General features: G+C 38.2%; 1 protein-coding gene across 10 annotated transcripts in view; it reads left to right on the top strand.

Moving 5' to 3' along the window:
• Positions 1-17,016, top strand: part of LOC134792915 (CAP-Gly domain-containing linker protein 1) — an 80,940-nt gene that overhangs the window by 27,832 nt on the left and 36,092 nt on the right. For 3 of the 10 annotated variants that reach the window (XM_063764359.1, XM_063764360.1, XM_063764365.1), the window contains 8 exons: positions 4,578-4,637; positions 4,832-4,906; positions 5,701-5,790; positions 7,326-7,478; positions 7,728-7,955; positions 8,322-8,511; positions 8,583-8,808; positions 10,744-10,800. In XM_063764359.1, the coding sequence (XP_063620429.1) occupies positions 4,578-4,637; positions 4,832-4,906; positions 5,701-5,790; positions 7,326-7,478; positions 7,728-7,955; positions 8,322-8,511; positions 8,583-8,808; positions 10,744-10,800 (1,079 nt within the window). Of the gene's footprint in view, positions 1-2,470; positions 2,635-4,577; positions 4,638-4,831; positions 4,907-5,700; positions 5,791-7,325; positions 7,479-7,727; positions 7,956-8,321; positions 8,512-8,582; positions 8,809-10,743; positions 10,801-17,016 lie in introns of those variants that run through there. The other 7 variants (XM_063764361.1, XM_063764366.1, XM_063764364.1 and 4 more) reach the window with 5 other exon arrangements.

Consider the following 17,016-nt stretch of genomic DNA (forward strand, 5'->3'; position numbering starts at 1 on the left):
GTCTGTACTCAAGTTGTTTGGTACGTCTCGCTCTTCAAGCGCTAACTAAATCTACAAATAATGTAAGTTCTTTTATAGCAATTACATCATTTCTGCGAACGGAGATGTTCGCATAAAATTGACATCATGTCATCGTATTAGCATGTTGTTGTTATGTACCTACATACATAGTTAATATACGAACCATATTTTCCGCCGCAGTAATTTTTAATGATAGCCCCTGGGTGGTCATTTTTTGTTTTATGGACTCTGCCAAACTATAGGCGTATTTTATTTCTTCTGTAGCCATAAAAAATATATATATGTGGCATCAAATTTGTTATGTTATTGTGGAGGGTGGGAAGTATTCGGAACTAGAGTAGGTCACCCACGCACTACGAGAAGACAAGAGCACGAACTAGCGTGGGATTGGCCACGTTGTTCCATTGTGTCACCTGCCATCACACACGTTATGGTCATTATATTTTTATCATTTCATGAATCATTGTTCTCATTAAATTGTGTAACATAAACATACAATAAGCTCGCTAATCTTAATATATTCCAGTCAATTTGTCGTTTTGATATCCGACACGAAAACCCGTCCCGGAGTACGCAGCCAGTTACAATGACGAATGTCTTTTTACCATGACAATAGCAGACCGACAATTGCCAGACAAACGTGTAATATAACGCCTTTTTGTTATGATAATCTTGTCAATTTTATTTAATAGCGCAGGTAGGTATATTTGGCTGTTATTGAGTGGTGCGGAAGTCTTCAGTATTCTGAAGTTTATTATCATGTAATAGCACAAAGAGTAAAGTTAGTATAATAGTAATAGCATGTACGGTTGTGTGAAAATTTACAGATGCAGCGCGCACTGCACTATTCAATTCTAGGAATATAATCGTACCTATGCTATTATTGGATGGCAAGGCGACCTGACTATGTTATTTATTAACTACAACAATGATAAATTGCATCATTTAACGACTTTTAATTCAATCAGCAGGGGTCATCCATTAATTACGTCACACGTTTAGGGGGAGGGAGGGGGTCCAGAAAATGTGACATATTGTGACATGGGGGAGGGGGGAGACACAAACTTTGTGACGTCACTTTAACTTCATCAGTAACCGAATTTTTTTTTTGATTATTTTATTCGCTGTACATTTAAATAACAAGTTTTTAAAACGATAATCGTTTTTATTCTTTTAATTTTCTTTCCTAAGCAGTTTTGGGTTATAAAATTACTAATATTTATATCGTCAAAAATATTTTGATAAAATATTAATAATACTTAGGTACTTACTTAATTCGGTTTGGCGATTTCGTAGAAAAAATGTGACGTCACACTAGGGGGGAGGGGTTTGCCAAATGTGACCAAATGTGACAAGGGGGGGGGGGGAGGGGTCAAAAAACCTAGAAATTCGTGTGACGTAATTAATGGATGACCCCTCATCAGTCTCCATTTGCAGTGTCGAAAGGTGAGAATAGTCAGATGTCAGAAGTCAGTAGAACTACTCATATAAATCCTGAGTACCGTACTCGGGTCTCGGTGTACATAATGGTTTGTTATTTCTAAGTATAAATAGTCAGACAATGATTACAATGCTGTGTTCCCTGTTATTATCAATTTAGCTTGTATAGCTGTGCGATGCAATTATCTGTTTGCAATTGCAACGCAGTGTAATACCTCGGCATTTATTGACTCTTGTCGATAACAAAGTGATTGTGACTGATTCACTTTTATTAATAACTACGAGGGAACTCAAACTTCCACGCAATCTGTAAGCCACGCAATAGTAGATAGTTATTTTTATCTAAATACTAGATAAACGTGATTATTTGAAAAAAAAATCATTTTACCTGGCGTGTTGAGTAACTATAAAATGGAAATATTTGGTGCATATGAAACCGTTAACTATAACTTAAGGAATTCCTACGCCTACTTACAATCATTGTCACCATGTTGAGCACTTCTCTTCTAATAAGTATTGGAGATAATCCTGCCCTGATTTCCTCCACTCCTACCTAGAGTACGTCTCTCTTCCTCACACTCGCATCCTCTCGTTAATAGCCATGAATCAGATTAAGGCATATTATGCGATTTGGTTAGGCTATTCAAGGCATCAATTTCGGTAACATTTGGCTCCATCGGACCATATCTTACATAAGTATAATCGCGAACTCTAGTCATTGACAACTATATGGGCTTTTGAAATGACACGTCTCTTTGTCGTAATTCACACGTAGTTTGAGTATGCAAATTACTTTGGTTATGTGCGTCATTCCATCTAAAGGTGAGAAACATACCTACGGAAAGTTAACCTACGAACAGAGAGATGCTGCAATTTGTGAGGCTTCTTATATGACATGTGCGTATAGAGTAACAGAATGAGAGTGAAAACCCGTCATTAGATCCAGTTAGCCTTTCTAGTGCAGTTTCCGCGTAGGTACCTTCCGGGCGTAGGGCCCGTGATGAGCCAAGTTATGATTAGCGTGCCCACGCGCAGCCGCAAGGCCGGTGTCGCTGCGCAGTTGTGATTTGTGATTAACTGGGCTCAGTGCCGGACACGCGATTCGACCCGCCGGCCGGCTCCTCGGTCACTCTAGCCTGAATCTGATCAGTGATCACAACCTCCGCCGGACTTGTGAGTGAAGCCAGTCTCATCACTTCTCATGTTCACATTTCACTTAAAACAAAAGACAATCGGCTATTTAAATGAAGCTCTTAGGGTTTTAACAGCAGGAGCTGTATTCCTGCAGAGTATTATATTCTTTTAAATATCGTGAAGGGACCGCCCTACAGTCTGTTTCAAAGTATTTGAGTATAGGAAAGTGCGTTTATTTTTATTGGAGACATGTGGTGTTAATCCTGGATATTTAAGTTTAGCTGTGCGACAGTAAATTAAAGATATCTTCATTGGGGTCATCAGCACCATTGGGGTAAACCCGTATAATCGTCAAGATATCTTGACATTGGTGAATAGTGCGAAATAGTTAATGATTTATAAATTTATTCCGCGTTCCATCTGCCATAAACGATATACTGCCAATAACACCATTCATATTAATTAATAGAGACGCAATATATCGACATGGATAATGTCTAATTCAAAACAAGTTTTTAGCAAATTAATAATGTTCTGGTTCTTGAAGACTTTTATCTTCTCACGCAATATTTAGAATCAATAGCTATGAATCATGCCAAGCCTTAGTTCGGTGCCTTCACGATATCTAAATACTACGTCGGAGAGATCTAGTTTATGAACAAGATATTAGTAATATTGGACTAGATTTCGCGGTTTCAGTGTAATGAAGCAGAACTAAACGGATACCGTGATAGTCCCAAGAATAAACAGACACCAAGTTATGACTTTATCACCCACTATAATTTGCAACGAATCGTGAGGGTTACCAACTATTTAATTTCTAAGATTCTGATGAAATGCCAGATTGATCTATAAACTTTCTGTCGAGGCACTAGGGGAGCTAAAACTATTTTTACTTAAACCATGTGATAGTCTGTGCGGAAAAAGAAGAGTCGTAGAATGTAAGGGAACCAATACAAATATGGCTCTTCTCTTTCCGCACAGACTCTACCAAAAAACATTATCGTTGGTTAAGTTAAGAGTATAAACCTGCTAAATCCATGTTTGTAATTAATTATTTTTTAACTTTAAGAGGTATCATACAATAAAATACAATACAAATATTCTTTATTGCTCACCAATATGGAAAAGAACATGATATACAAAAATCATATCAAAGTAGGTACCTATAAAATTCTTTATTTTCAAAAATAGATTTAGCTGGTTTACACTCTTTTAAGGTCCCACAGATTACCAGTTCGCCGGACGATATCAGCCTGTCAGTTGTTCCGAGCTGTCAAATTTTGCTTATAACTGACAGGCTGATATCGTCCGGCGAACTGGTAATCAGTGGGTCCCTTTAGCCAACGTTATGTTGTAAAATGACAAATGACTTCATGTTCCAATCTCAAAACGCAGCAAAAATTGTAAACAGTTTTTCAATTAGGTAACATTCAAAAAGTGACCTAAAAAATTGATATGTTCGGAAAATTCCTTACCTCATTGATAACCCTATAGGTGCGTGCCTACTCATTCGTGTCCGTGTGCCAGCTGTGGCTCGTGCCACCGCTACTCTATTCACTAATGGCACACGTGTCTCTAAACACCAATGATATTAAGCCCTTTATAGACTGGCCCAGCGAGGTAGGCAGTGGGTGTCTCCCACACCTACCTCAATCCTTATTATATGATTTTATCGAACTCTGCCCAATATGAATTGCAAACAACCATGTATCATAACATAGAGCCTCACATATTATACGCGTCAATGCCTTCATTTTATTGTATAGTCGCAGAAAGCAATGCTTTACCTTATCTTAAACCTACCTATATGATCATAACTTTGAAACTAAGTTGAAAAGTGACAAAAGCTTGCTTTCCTCGACAATTTGTTATTAGTTATCTGTCTGACATTGAAGTTTAAAATACATTTTATATCGTTTTTCTCTAAGCATGTTTATTGTTTTATCATTCCGCTTTACGTGTTATTTTTGTTGTCATAGACGGCAGCTCCGACGCTGTGAGGAAGCTTAGCGACGACTTATCTCGAAAACATTTATCAGGTGAGTAAAATCTCATTTCACGCTCGAACACTATAGAGTGATTTCAAAATTTAAGATGGCATGAGAGCACAGCATGCTACATGCTTTGAAATGGACGTTTGGCACGCACATCTATCACTCAATCACTGTATATTGTAAATAATTTTAAATTTCACTTGTTCATAATGATGTCACGCTTTTATTTGTATCTAAAGACCTCATAGAAGCCGAGGAGGACGAGGTGTCCAGCAGTCTGCCCGACAGACCGCGCTCACATCGCAAGGCATCTAGTAAGTCCTATTCCTTCTTAGAGGCACTTGTGATTAGGTGGAGGATAGAGAGCTCTGTATTCATGTCATCAGACGGTGGTGGAATCTTTTGAGGTGTAGGTTTAAACGTGTGTCCATAACGCTCGATGATCTGGACTAACTAAAAATGTAACCCATAATATTTTTTCACCAAGGCGCGGCGCGATCGTCGATCGATTGTTTATAAACAACATAATCAATTGGTAACACTATGTCCCAATAAACAAACCCGCGTTGTCAAGTCGAGTCGCTCGCTAGCTCGCCCACGACCCCCCATCAAATCTTACCGTCCCAATTAACAGCACATTGTCTATCGGCCGAACTGTAACGCTGATTATTTTGCTCTTTTTACAAGCGCCACGGCTGTCGCTCATAATCGTTCGACACAATGTATATGTCAGTGACGAAGTCAATCTTCTACATGACAAGGCTGCTCAATCTTTGTAACACGAGTAATACCTAATACCTGTACAAAAAAATATTGCGCGTGTAAATTCTCATAACAGACAGGTTTAACAATGCATGAATAGACTATTATAAATATACAGCTAAAATTACCAAGGTAATCTCTAGATTAAATCAACAAAAGACTAATTTACTAATCTATAATTTTAGAAACGGTTATCAATTCAAACAACATGGTCTATTCAATAGAAAAATACAGTTTCATAACTAAAAATCCCACATTACCGTTTTTGGAATGCACCCATTGTGTCGTGAGTTCCACTCATCTGTGTCTGTGTGTAGCTAATGGTTGTGTGTGTGTCGCTTGGTAGCCAGCAGCACGTACAGCGTCACGTCGATGGACGCGCTGTGGGAGAAGCACCCGCGGCGCCTCAGCGAGGCCGGCCTGCGGAGGTCCTCAGGTAACAGCACTTCACTTCATTCACAAATTCAAGTTCCACTATAAAATCGATTTCATGATTATATCAGTTGTCATTCCGCTACTGGCATAAAATCCAATATACACTTAAATTACTTAGTAAGATATTCTTGATATTAGCAAATCGTTTTAACTTTTCACATAGATTTTCATTTTGATTTACCATTTAGGAAACATGCCTTTTTAGCATGTGTTTGTGAAATACCTAATAAGCGAACTATATGTCGACAAACTAGTGTTAAATACTAGTAGGTATGTATACCCACAGACAAAGTAGCGTAGGCCCAGACCCTTCATATTAGTCGATGACCATAAACAGACCTCCTTCATTAGGTCTTATTGTTAGCCGTCAGCTGCATTAATCACTATCTATTAAAGTGTATCTTGTAATAAACCATATTTTATTGGAAACGTATTTTATCGTGGAACTTGAAGCTGAACAATTTTTTATTACAAATTGCAATGCAAGTCACGCACGCTCGATAGCCACATACTCGTCATTATAGATGTTCCAAGTATTCATCGGTGATTATGATCAATTTGCTTGCAATGTTGTTGTGTTTTAGTGTTATGCAATGTTCAGTTATGATATGTAGCGATGCGATGCTCTGTCAGTAGTGTGGCGTCCTAAGTAAAATATTTGTATAGTGAAGCCTGATTTAGTATGCTTATTTGACTTATTCACTGAGGCGTTTAGAACCATAAAAATCTTGAACAAACACGAACCGCGACTCGCACAAATGAGCATTTCGATAGCAAGAACATAGTTTGAATAAGTGAATGAAATTGTCTGTGTCGGGATACTTATTATTTTTATCGACCTGTACCTAGTCCTACTCTAATATTTGTAATATACAATCGGTAATCGAGTTCCATGGACGCCACACGACGCCTATTCCTTCCAGTTATTTATTACTGAAATATACTATACTACACTTCATATTTTTCAAGTCAACTGCAGTTTGTTGAATGCAATATGAATGAAGCGAAAGCCCGCACATGGCGTGCATACAAGAATGCAAATCAACCCCGGTGACCGTTGCACTTGCACGCATACGCCTACGATTATTCTAATCGTGTGCACATCATAAACCTGCCCATAAATGGGTCAAGCCTTTTCCGCTATTTTACTGCCTGGGCATTTTCAACTTAATGAGATGCTTAAGACTTTCTTCCGGTATTAAATTATTAAAACTATTAGGTATTCTTGCGAGAACGTTCAAAAGGTTTATACCGGCGTAATATTGAGCGCCTTATACGATGTCACATATCGAATATTACCTAGGTGCCTATAATCTGAAGCCTTTTTAGATCAGAAACTACTACTTACTTAGGGTGACGTACCTACTGATACGTCCTAAGTTGAAGTGTTAAAGTGTTATTTTTCCACAAAATGTTTTATGTCTGTTCATAACACAATAACTATCAATAAAAAAGTTGACAATCGTATCAGGCGGCCGGACATTAGTTCGATACTGACACCTTACAAAAACATAAGCATGTGTTTTGACTTTGCAGACCACAGTGTTGTTCTAACGGAGGACACTGACAGCTTCATTATCGGCGAGCGCGTGTGGGTGGGCGGCACCAAGCCTGGCCAGATCGCGTACATCGGAGAAACACAATTCGCGCCCGGCGACTGGGCGGGAATCGTGCTCGACGATGCCATCGGTAAGATCACGACATAGACCACCGTGTGTCGGAGGATATTTGACCATTTGGCCTCATCTGTTATTTTGATAATTGGCCCTTTTTAAACTGTGTGAAGGCATCCCGGTCTTCTCCTTTAAGGGGCTTGCCTCATAAGACCTAGTTTGTCTCAGGTTACTCTGATTCATTCTCTACGATTTCTCTATGATCGCTCGGGCATCCACGAAGCCATCAGCATCAGAGCATCTAATAAAATGTTCTATCTTTCAGGCAAAAACGACGGATCAGTGGCTGGCGTCCGCTACTTCCAATGCTCGGAAAAGCGCGGTGTGTTCTCTCGTCTGACGCGACTGACGCGTTCCCCGCTAGCGACACATGATGGGTCGCCGACGTCAGATGCGGGCAGCGTGTTCGAGCGCCCGCCTTCTGGGGTGGGCCGGTACCGCCGCACGCTGTCGCCCAACGGCAGCGTGCGCAGCGTGGTCAGCAGCAAAATGAGTAAGTACATGGTTATTTTCAAATAAATATTATTCTTATTCTTATTCTTAAAAAGGCTCACAAGGACCACCAGTGGCGGCCCAAGCTAAATGAATGCAATATATCATATATTTTATTTGGAATGTCGCAAAAGTGATCACTGCCTACCTACTTGTAGAGTGATTTATTAGGACAAAGGAGTAGGTAACTTTTGAATAGATTGGTTAAATATCACCTTGTTTAATTGTTGACAGATGGTCAATAGTTATCAATTGACTAAGACAAAGAGGCAGTAATGATGTGTAGGCTTATATTTTGAAAAACAGTTGTAAATAGAACAAAGCATTATTGACGATAATTTGAGTATGTACCTAATCCTTTTTTTAGATGCATCCATTTCGACAACGACAAACGGGGAACTTCGCCTCGGAGACAGAGTCATAGTATCCAGCAGTCGCGGGAGCAAAGCTGGTACCCTGAAATATGTTGGCGTTACCGAATTCGCTTCAGGCGTTTGGGCGGGTGTTGAACTTGACGACCCGATCGGCAAGAACGACGGCTCCGTTGAAGGAAAGAGGTACATCGGTAAAATATGCAGTAAACTAAAGTGTCCGTAAATCCAGGTTTTTAATAATTATTCTTTTCTAGGTACTTTGAATGCGCGCCTCGTTTTGGCTTGTTCGCACCCATCGCCAAGGTATCACGCTCGCCCTCCAACCGCAAGCCTGGAGCCTGCGCGATCCACAACAACAACGGCCGCATGACGCCAATGAGACGCTCCAACTCGCGCGAATCCCTCACGTCACTCGGCACGTCGATCGCGTCCTCGCGCGCGACGGGGGTGAGGCTCGGGGTGACGGCGCTCGGCGCTCAGGTAGGCTAGCCGCGCGCGCGTTCAGCCGAGCCGCTCGGCCGTACCACTCCCCGCCGTGTCGCGCCTCACCGCAGCGTGCCTAGCCTGCTCGACAAAACGCTCCTCGTCAAACACGTCGACATAGACCACTGCGCCTTGATCGCTATTCCACACCCAAAGGTCTTCTACGATATTGTAATGCGCGACGCTAAAAGCAAAGAGTTGAATCCTCGCCGCTGGGCGAGCGAAACGCTGCCCAAATCCTGGCGGTGCTCGGAGAGCACGCTGAGCATAGCGTCGCCGCGTTCACGGCGCAGCGTGTCGAGCGGGTCGGGCGCGAGCGTGTCGAGCGGCGACACGCGGGCGGGGCGCGGCGGCGGCGGCGAGCTGGTGCGGTGGGGCGGCCGGCCGGCCGCCGTGACGCGGGCCAGCCGCGGGACCGCCGCTACCGACATACTCGTCGACATGCCGCCGACCAACACGCACTTCTCGGGCTTCGGGAAGAGTTACCACTACTCCTGCGTGTCGCCCTTCCAGTTCTCATACCCCAACATCGTGTATATCTGAACGCCTAATAGTAAACTCGTATACTACCTATATCAGTATTCCTATTTGCACGTATTAAATGTATTTGATATACGGTTATTTCCGTCCTCTTAAGAAACGTTGTTGTAGTGTTTGTCTCAAATATTGAACAGTCCGGTGAGCGAAGTGACACGTATCTATCTGCATAGGTACACGATGTTCGCGGGGGCGACGCGTACGAGTGTGGTCATAATATTTATGTAGAGTGCGCTTATTGTTTGCATGGACATAGTTTGATTAATACGATTTTATTTTGTCTGTAGTGGCACCCCTCGGTTTGGTCCTTTTGTTATTAATTTACACTTATTATTTGTTGTCGATTGGCTATCTTTAGATATGACATAAAGATAGGGAATCGAAAAGAAGCTTGTTTTATTATATTATCATTTGTCATTAATCATTTCGACCGCTTATATTCGTAGTTGCTTTATTTCACATGTTAGTTACATTATCTCAATATTACACCTGGGACCCGAGACGTCAAGTCGAGATCCGACTCTGTTTTGAGATTGTAAAGAATATTTTTTGGAACTTAGCTCTTTGCAATCTCGCAGCCTGTCTGTATAAATCTTGATGACACTTAAATGGGATCCCTGAAGAGACTGCGGTAGACATTCCTCAGAACATCTCTTATGATTTCAGACTGTGATATTATTTTTAAGATTTCCCAATCGTGGCAAGACTGTTCAAATTATACTTAGATATGTTTGTGTAACTAACTTAATATATTTGGTGTGCAGAACACATAAACACGGAAATGTGCTTCATTTCTTTTGCGCATAGTACCTATTCCAAATCTCTGAAAGATCTCTTATCATTAGCTCATTTCGTAGTTGACTAAGTTCACTCGCAATACCAAAGACATCGACATTCAATCATTTTGCTTGTTATGTACATATTTCTGTTTTGGCAGTTTGAGTGTCTGCTAAAATAACAACTTCATACTTTGTCGTTCCATAGCTTCGTATCATATGGACAGTCAAAGTATCTCCACTTTTCCTTACGACTGTGCATGGCTCACCGATTATTTTGTACCAACATTGCATTACATTTCGCGATTCTCTGTTGGTATAAACTAAAGCTATGCTAAATTGCCTTTATATTGAATCAAATAACGAATCTGATTCAATACATTGGCAGTTTCCGTCGTATAGAATCCTATTTGTCGGTTACGGTCACTTCTGTTACAAATCTATGGCAAGGTAACATCCGCAAACAAATGAGGAACAATTTTTATTCTAGTTTAAAATTTTGCTAAGTTGACTTAGAAAGTGTCCGAAGCCGCAAATAGATGACGAGTGGTGTAGCATAGTTCCTTAACTTGTTGTTTTGGTTTCCCCCATGTTTTTGGCACTGTCACTAACGGCACAGCGAGTGGGTGGGCCGCGAGCGTCGTCCACCCCAGTCTCGGCGAAGAACGCACTGCAGGTACAGTTCCCCACTATCGCCGCGCGGTAGACGTCCACGCCTTTCGTGTGCTATGCGCCAAAAGACATTCTTTACCTACTTGACCGATTCAGACCCAATTTTGATGCTGACATTGACAATCATCATTGAAATATTTTATTTCAAAAGTGATAGACATTGTGAGAGGAAAATCGATCGAAGCATCTGGATCTAAATTAAGACGGTAACATCCACTATCGTCATTGGCCGAGTTGTGGTTGCTTAAAGTTTCTTGGAATATTAGAATACTTCTAGTTAGCAGGGACTTTTTTACCTTGATATATTAGGAAAGTTGTTGCAATTTTTGTGAAAGAAACTTTAAATTCAACCAACTTTTGTCGTAAAGCACACGCTAGTTGTTATCGCATGCCGCTCCGGCGGTACCAGGGGCTTCCATTCCATCTATTACTGTCTCAGAGCGACAGCTTGTTTGATTGTTACAATCATGTTTGAATTTGAGCATGTAATTTTGATACTAAACAAATTGTGTTTCTAATAAGAAACTAAATCGCTAACCTAAATTTATTTCAGGTGTAGTTTGTTAGACTGTCCATAATGTAAAGCTAACTATAGAAACCTATCCGAATAGTAATTAGACTTACGTCAATTACCACGCACACAAAGTACAAATAAAATACAGCCATTTTTACAATAATCCTTGCTAGTACTAGTTACACTAATGTTTTCAACCGATGTATACGTAAATTGCTACGTCTTGTTTAAAAAAGCCTGTGATATTCTGAATTGTGGGGTTTTCCCCAAAAGGGATAGGGATATCTGAATGCCTTAAGTACTCTATCTCATATCGTCTCCGATGTTTTGAGACGAATTCAAGGCTACGCTCTTCACCAGTGAGTTGTGGATACATTGCAACTTATTAGTGTGAATTGAATAAAGATTAGTAGATTTCGTTTTTGTTGTTGAATGTACTGACTAAATTATCTGACGTTATTAGGACGATATGGGTAGAGACTTGTAGAGTTCAGAAACGAACGAATGTTTTACAAAATCGATTTATTTAAATTTAAAATCACGGTAAAATCATGCGCTACATTTTTGTTGGGTGCAATGAAATCATATTTGTTAAATTATTTATTATTTATATATATTATTAAAATACCAGTGCCTGTAAGAAGACGATGATATTCATAACGTTAAGTTCTCACTTAGGACTCTAGCATTCCCGTGCTTTTAGGTTAGTTTTCACTTTTAACTTATTAATATTTTCTAAATTAGCATAACTTAGTTAGTAATTGTTAATTATAAATAAACATTAAGCATTACATGTGGATTTTGATTCATTTAATTAATAAACTATCCTAGTTTATTCGTTTTAATAAAATATACATTGAACAGTGTTGTGTATTTATTCCCATCCTGCATTATCCCGACTGGAATAACTGTTTTTTGTAAATAAATGATAAGAATTAACTTTTTGTTGTTTTATTCCAACTACATTTTATTTTCATAAAGATGCATCACATCATAGTGAGATCCAACTTAGGTAAATTAATCAATACCTTTTTAGAAATTACTACTAATCTCTAGATCTAGCGGATCTTTATGAAAACTGGTGTTTAGTAAATTCTTTATGCGCGAATGCTTGGTTGAATATCAAAATCCGGATATTTCATTTCATTGGCATCTTATTTCAGCATCAAGAATAAAAATAAGTATAAATAAAATCAAGAATAAAACAAAAGCCACCTGGAAAATTATTAACCCATCTAAGGCTAGGTACCCTACTGAAAACATTAAGCAAATTGTATCCAATGGAAAGACAGTTACACATCCTAAAGATATTGCAGAGGAATTTAATAACTATTTCGTGGACCAAGTTCGTCCTGTTATTCCTCATAATAGCACTAGCAACAAAAATAACTATAAGAAAACAATGACATACTATGCTAACTCCCTATTTATGAAACCGACTAATCCTGATGACATAAAGCTAATAATAAATTCTTTAAAAAATACTAATAGCACTGGATACGATGGTATACATACGAAAATAATAAAACAAACATCTGACATTATCTCTCCTATACTCAGCCATATAGTAAATTTATGTATTGAGCATGGTGAGTTTCCTAGCAAACTAAAGGTATCCATTGTGAAACCTCTTTATAAAAAGGAGGATAAATATGACATGAAGAACTACAGGCCTATTGCGTTAATCTCTGTCTTTGCCAAAATCATAGAGAAAGTTATATACAACAGTCTTTATAATTACTTTGAAAAAAAAAACTTATTTGCAAACGAACAAAAAGGGTTTCGAAAGGAAAAATCGATAAATTTGGCAATTTTTGATTTAGTACAAAAGGTAATCAATAACATGGACAAAAAAATCCCTACATGCGCTTTATATATGGACATGTCAAAAGCGTTTGACTTTGTTGACCATAATATTCTCTTAGACAAACTACATGCTTATGGAATTCGCGGTAATGTTTTCAGTCTAATCCGTTCCTACTTGAGGGACAGGAAACAAATTACACAAATTAAAAGAATATCTCCCAGTACGAAAAAAGAGGAAACCTACTCATCTAACTTTAGGAACATTTGTTATGGGGTACCCCAGGGAAGTGTGTTGGGCCCACTATTGTTTTTAATTTACATTAATGATATGCCTAAAGCCACGGTACACCCGATGGTTCTCTTTGCAGATGATAGCACCATTATTTTTTCTGGACATAATGTAGAATCGTATGAAACTGACATTAATAATACCTTAGAAACTATTATAGAATGGCTTGATAACAATAATCTTAGAATAAACCTGGACAAGACCAATATTATGACATTTAAGCAAAGAACCAAATCCACTAGTTTAAACATAGTTTATAGGGGACATAAAGTGAATGAAACGGACGTAACAAAATTTCTAGGATTAAGTATAGATAATAAGTTGACTTGGAAAACACAAACTGACAATATATGTAATAAATTAAGTAAATATTCATACGCCTTATACAATTTGAAAAAAATCGCAAACGAATCGACACTTTTAACCGCCTATCATGCTTATGTCACATCTAATTTAAGATATGGTATCCTTTTTTGGGGAAACTCCAGCAATAAAGAATTTGTATTTAAGGCTCAGAAGAAATGCATACGAACGATTTGCGGGGTCCAAGAAAGTGAGCCATGTAAACCATTATTTAAAAGGCTTAAAATACTTACATTGCCATGTTTGTATATATACGAAATGACCAATTTTGTAAATACAAACCACAACCTATTTAGTAAGTTTAAAAGTGTTCGCCTGCAAAACAAACTAAAGTCTTTGCAAAAAGTACCAAGTAAAACGGCATTTTTACAAAAAAGCATACTTGGAATGGCTCACAAAATATATAATAAGTTACCGGAGAATATAACAGCATGTAAGGACAAGGATAATGTTTTTAAAAGAAACCTAAAAGCTTTCCTTACCGAGAAAGCATACTACTCTATAACAGAATTTTTGACTGACTTGTAATTATTGATCCTGACCACTATTATCACATAATATTAAGATTTTATTTTCTTCTAATTACCTATTAAGATTTACTGCATGTGATAACCCTGTTTTGACTATTATTGTTTATCTGTGATATTACGATTAGAGTGTGTATTTTTATTGAATTTGTATGCCAATAGGCACGACATAGTGATACTGAAACATTTATTTAACATCTTGTAACCTACCTATGTTGAACAAATAAATCTTTGAATCTTTGAATATGTTGAATTGAAAGTTTAATAAAATAGCATAAAAAGTTAACCTGAATGGGTGCATAGCGCACAATACTTATTGTTAACGTAAGTGTGTTATTATAGTACGAGTACGTATCTGGTTTACAAACCAAAGTGACGTCTGGGGATGACCCCAGACGTCGTAAGAGTGAATCAGATAGTAATATGAATTCTTGATTTTTGTAAGTGTGAATGAAAAGTTTTATTACCCCGGCCGTCAGCTTGGTTTGTACATAGATAGTATAGTGGGGATGGGTGCACTTGCAAAATTTGCTCCTTTTACATTAAATTTTAATCAAGCATTCGCGCAAGAGAAATGTGTGTATTAGGATAAGGCTTATTATAGACGATGGCATGCTCGTCTGCTTCTAAAAACATAAATAGAAAATCGCCACTTTTGTAGGAAAGAGTATGTAGGTATTTGCTTGGGCAAAGGATTGGAATTGGATGCGGGAGCACCGTAAATACAACTAGCTTTGTAAATTCAATTTTGACAAGTCAAATTGTTTATTATTACTTCTTGTGTTAATCTGTATGGGATATAAGTACCTGGTTTCAAACTTCCTCCTGCCTTCTCTCTCCTTAAATCAATACTGAATTTCTTAATGCGCAGAATTAGAGACGATTCATTTATAACATCTAATAATATATTATCTATCTTTATAACCTAACTTTGTCACCAACCACAGTGGAAATGGCGGAAAAGTCGACCCAGCAATCTGACCCTTTGGCCCCTAGTGGGTAATAAACTGAATTAATTGCTCGCCGTAACACTGCGACATTCCGTTACCTGCCACCTGCTACTTACATCATTCGATTACACGCGATTACGTGGTCCCTGGATAGGGAAATGTAACTTTATTCTGCCAGTAATAATGTTTTAACTCGTTCGCTGCTATGCTACGCTCGTAGCGCTACGTCGTAGCGAAAGTATTGTTTTCCCATTATGTAAGCAGGAAGTTGCCTACAGGCGTAACGGTAATGTGTCGTCTTTAGTGCTGAATTAGGTTAACACCATAGATTTCATAGGTTGTCACTTATTCCCAACTTAAATTCAATGTGATATGCAATGAACGAAAACAGTTTTTAAAATGTTTGTAATTAGATACAATTATTTATAATAAAAAAATAAATTTGCTTTTTCTAAATCATTATATCGTTTTTTCCTCCTTTATATCGATGACCAGATTATAGCTTATAGCTTTCTAACTGAGCTGAGCAGGACGGACGGGCAAACAGACATACCTGGCCAAAATTTTAACAAAACATTTGATATCAAAAAAATACCAAAATTACACAAATACCGGTGTCTATGTGTAATTTTGGTATTTTAGATATCAAACGGTGTGTGTGTGTCTACTCTATATTACTATTTTGTAATTATTAATCTTATACCTTTAAACGAGCAATTCTTGTTTATTTATTTATTTATATATATATTTCTGGGATCTCCGAATCGGCTCTAACGATTTCGATGAAATTTGCTATATGGGGGTATTCGGGGGCGAAAAATCGATATAGCTAGGTCTTATCTCTGGGAAAACGCGCATTTTTGAGTTTTTATATGTTTTCCGAGCAAAGCTCGGTCTCCCAGATATTTAACCTTTATAAAAACAAGGTGAAGTTCCTCTTAGCACTATCGGTCTCATCTAAAACGTTGTCATTTCGTTTCCCCGTGTCTGTTGGCAAAGATCATTTTGCCTTGAAACGGTACAGATTTACGTCAGCTGCGTGACACTGCACAAAGGGACATTCGTCACTCATTGGACAGTTAACAGGATATGCGGTTATTCTATTAGTCAATTCACACTGATTCAACTAGGTGCCTACTGCGGCTAAACTAATCTGGTTAGACTGGGATAGTAGATATATAAATACATAAGTACTCAATAAATAGGACAAGGTAAGCCAACGTGTTTTCGGTCCCATAAATAGATGTGAAACTTTCCGATAAGTTGAAAAAGTTATCGGAGATTTCACAGAAAACAAAGGAAGCGTTCATTTACAAATGGAAAATTTCTATTTCCATACAAAATATGAGAAGTTTCCGAAATTTTTCCAAGTGGAATTTTTGCAATTCTGGAAACATTCCGACGTCACATGAGTATTAGTCCCCTATAATGATTTCAGGATCATTCAACCTTATTTCACGATAATATTTGCAACAACTCTTGATGAACGTGGTGCAAAGTAATGAGCACATTTATCAAAATTAATGAGAGTGCTAATCAATGTGTATACTACACACGGTTTCAAAATAAATAAATAAACTAATCACTTAATCAGTTCATAACTCCATCCAAGACACAATTTCCTTTGAATGTTTCTCTCCTATAAAGTCTTTATGTTGTGGTTTTTATAAATGTGTTGGTAATTTAAATGGGTTTGGGTATTTATAGGCCAAGTTAAATATGGAATGTACGCAGTATACGCACCACTAATAGAAACAGTTCGATAGTATCA

Source organism: Cydia splendana, chromosome 8 (genome assembly GCF_910591565.1).
Source record: "Cydia splendana chromosome 8, ilCydSple1.2, whole genome shotgun sequence".
NCBI lineage: Eukaryota > Metazoa > Arthropoda > Insecta > Lepidoptera > Tortricidae > Cydia > Cydia splendana.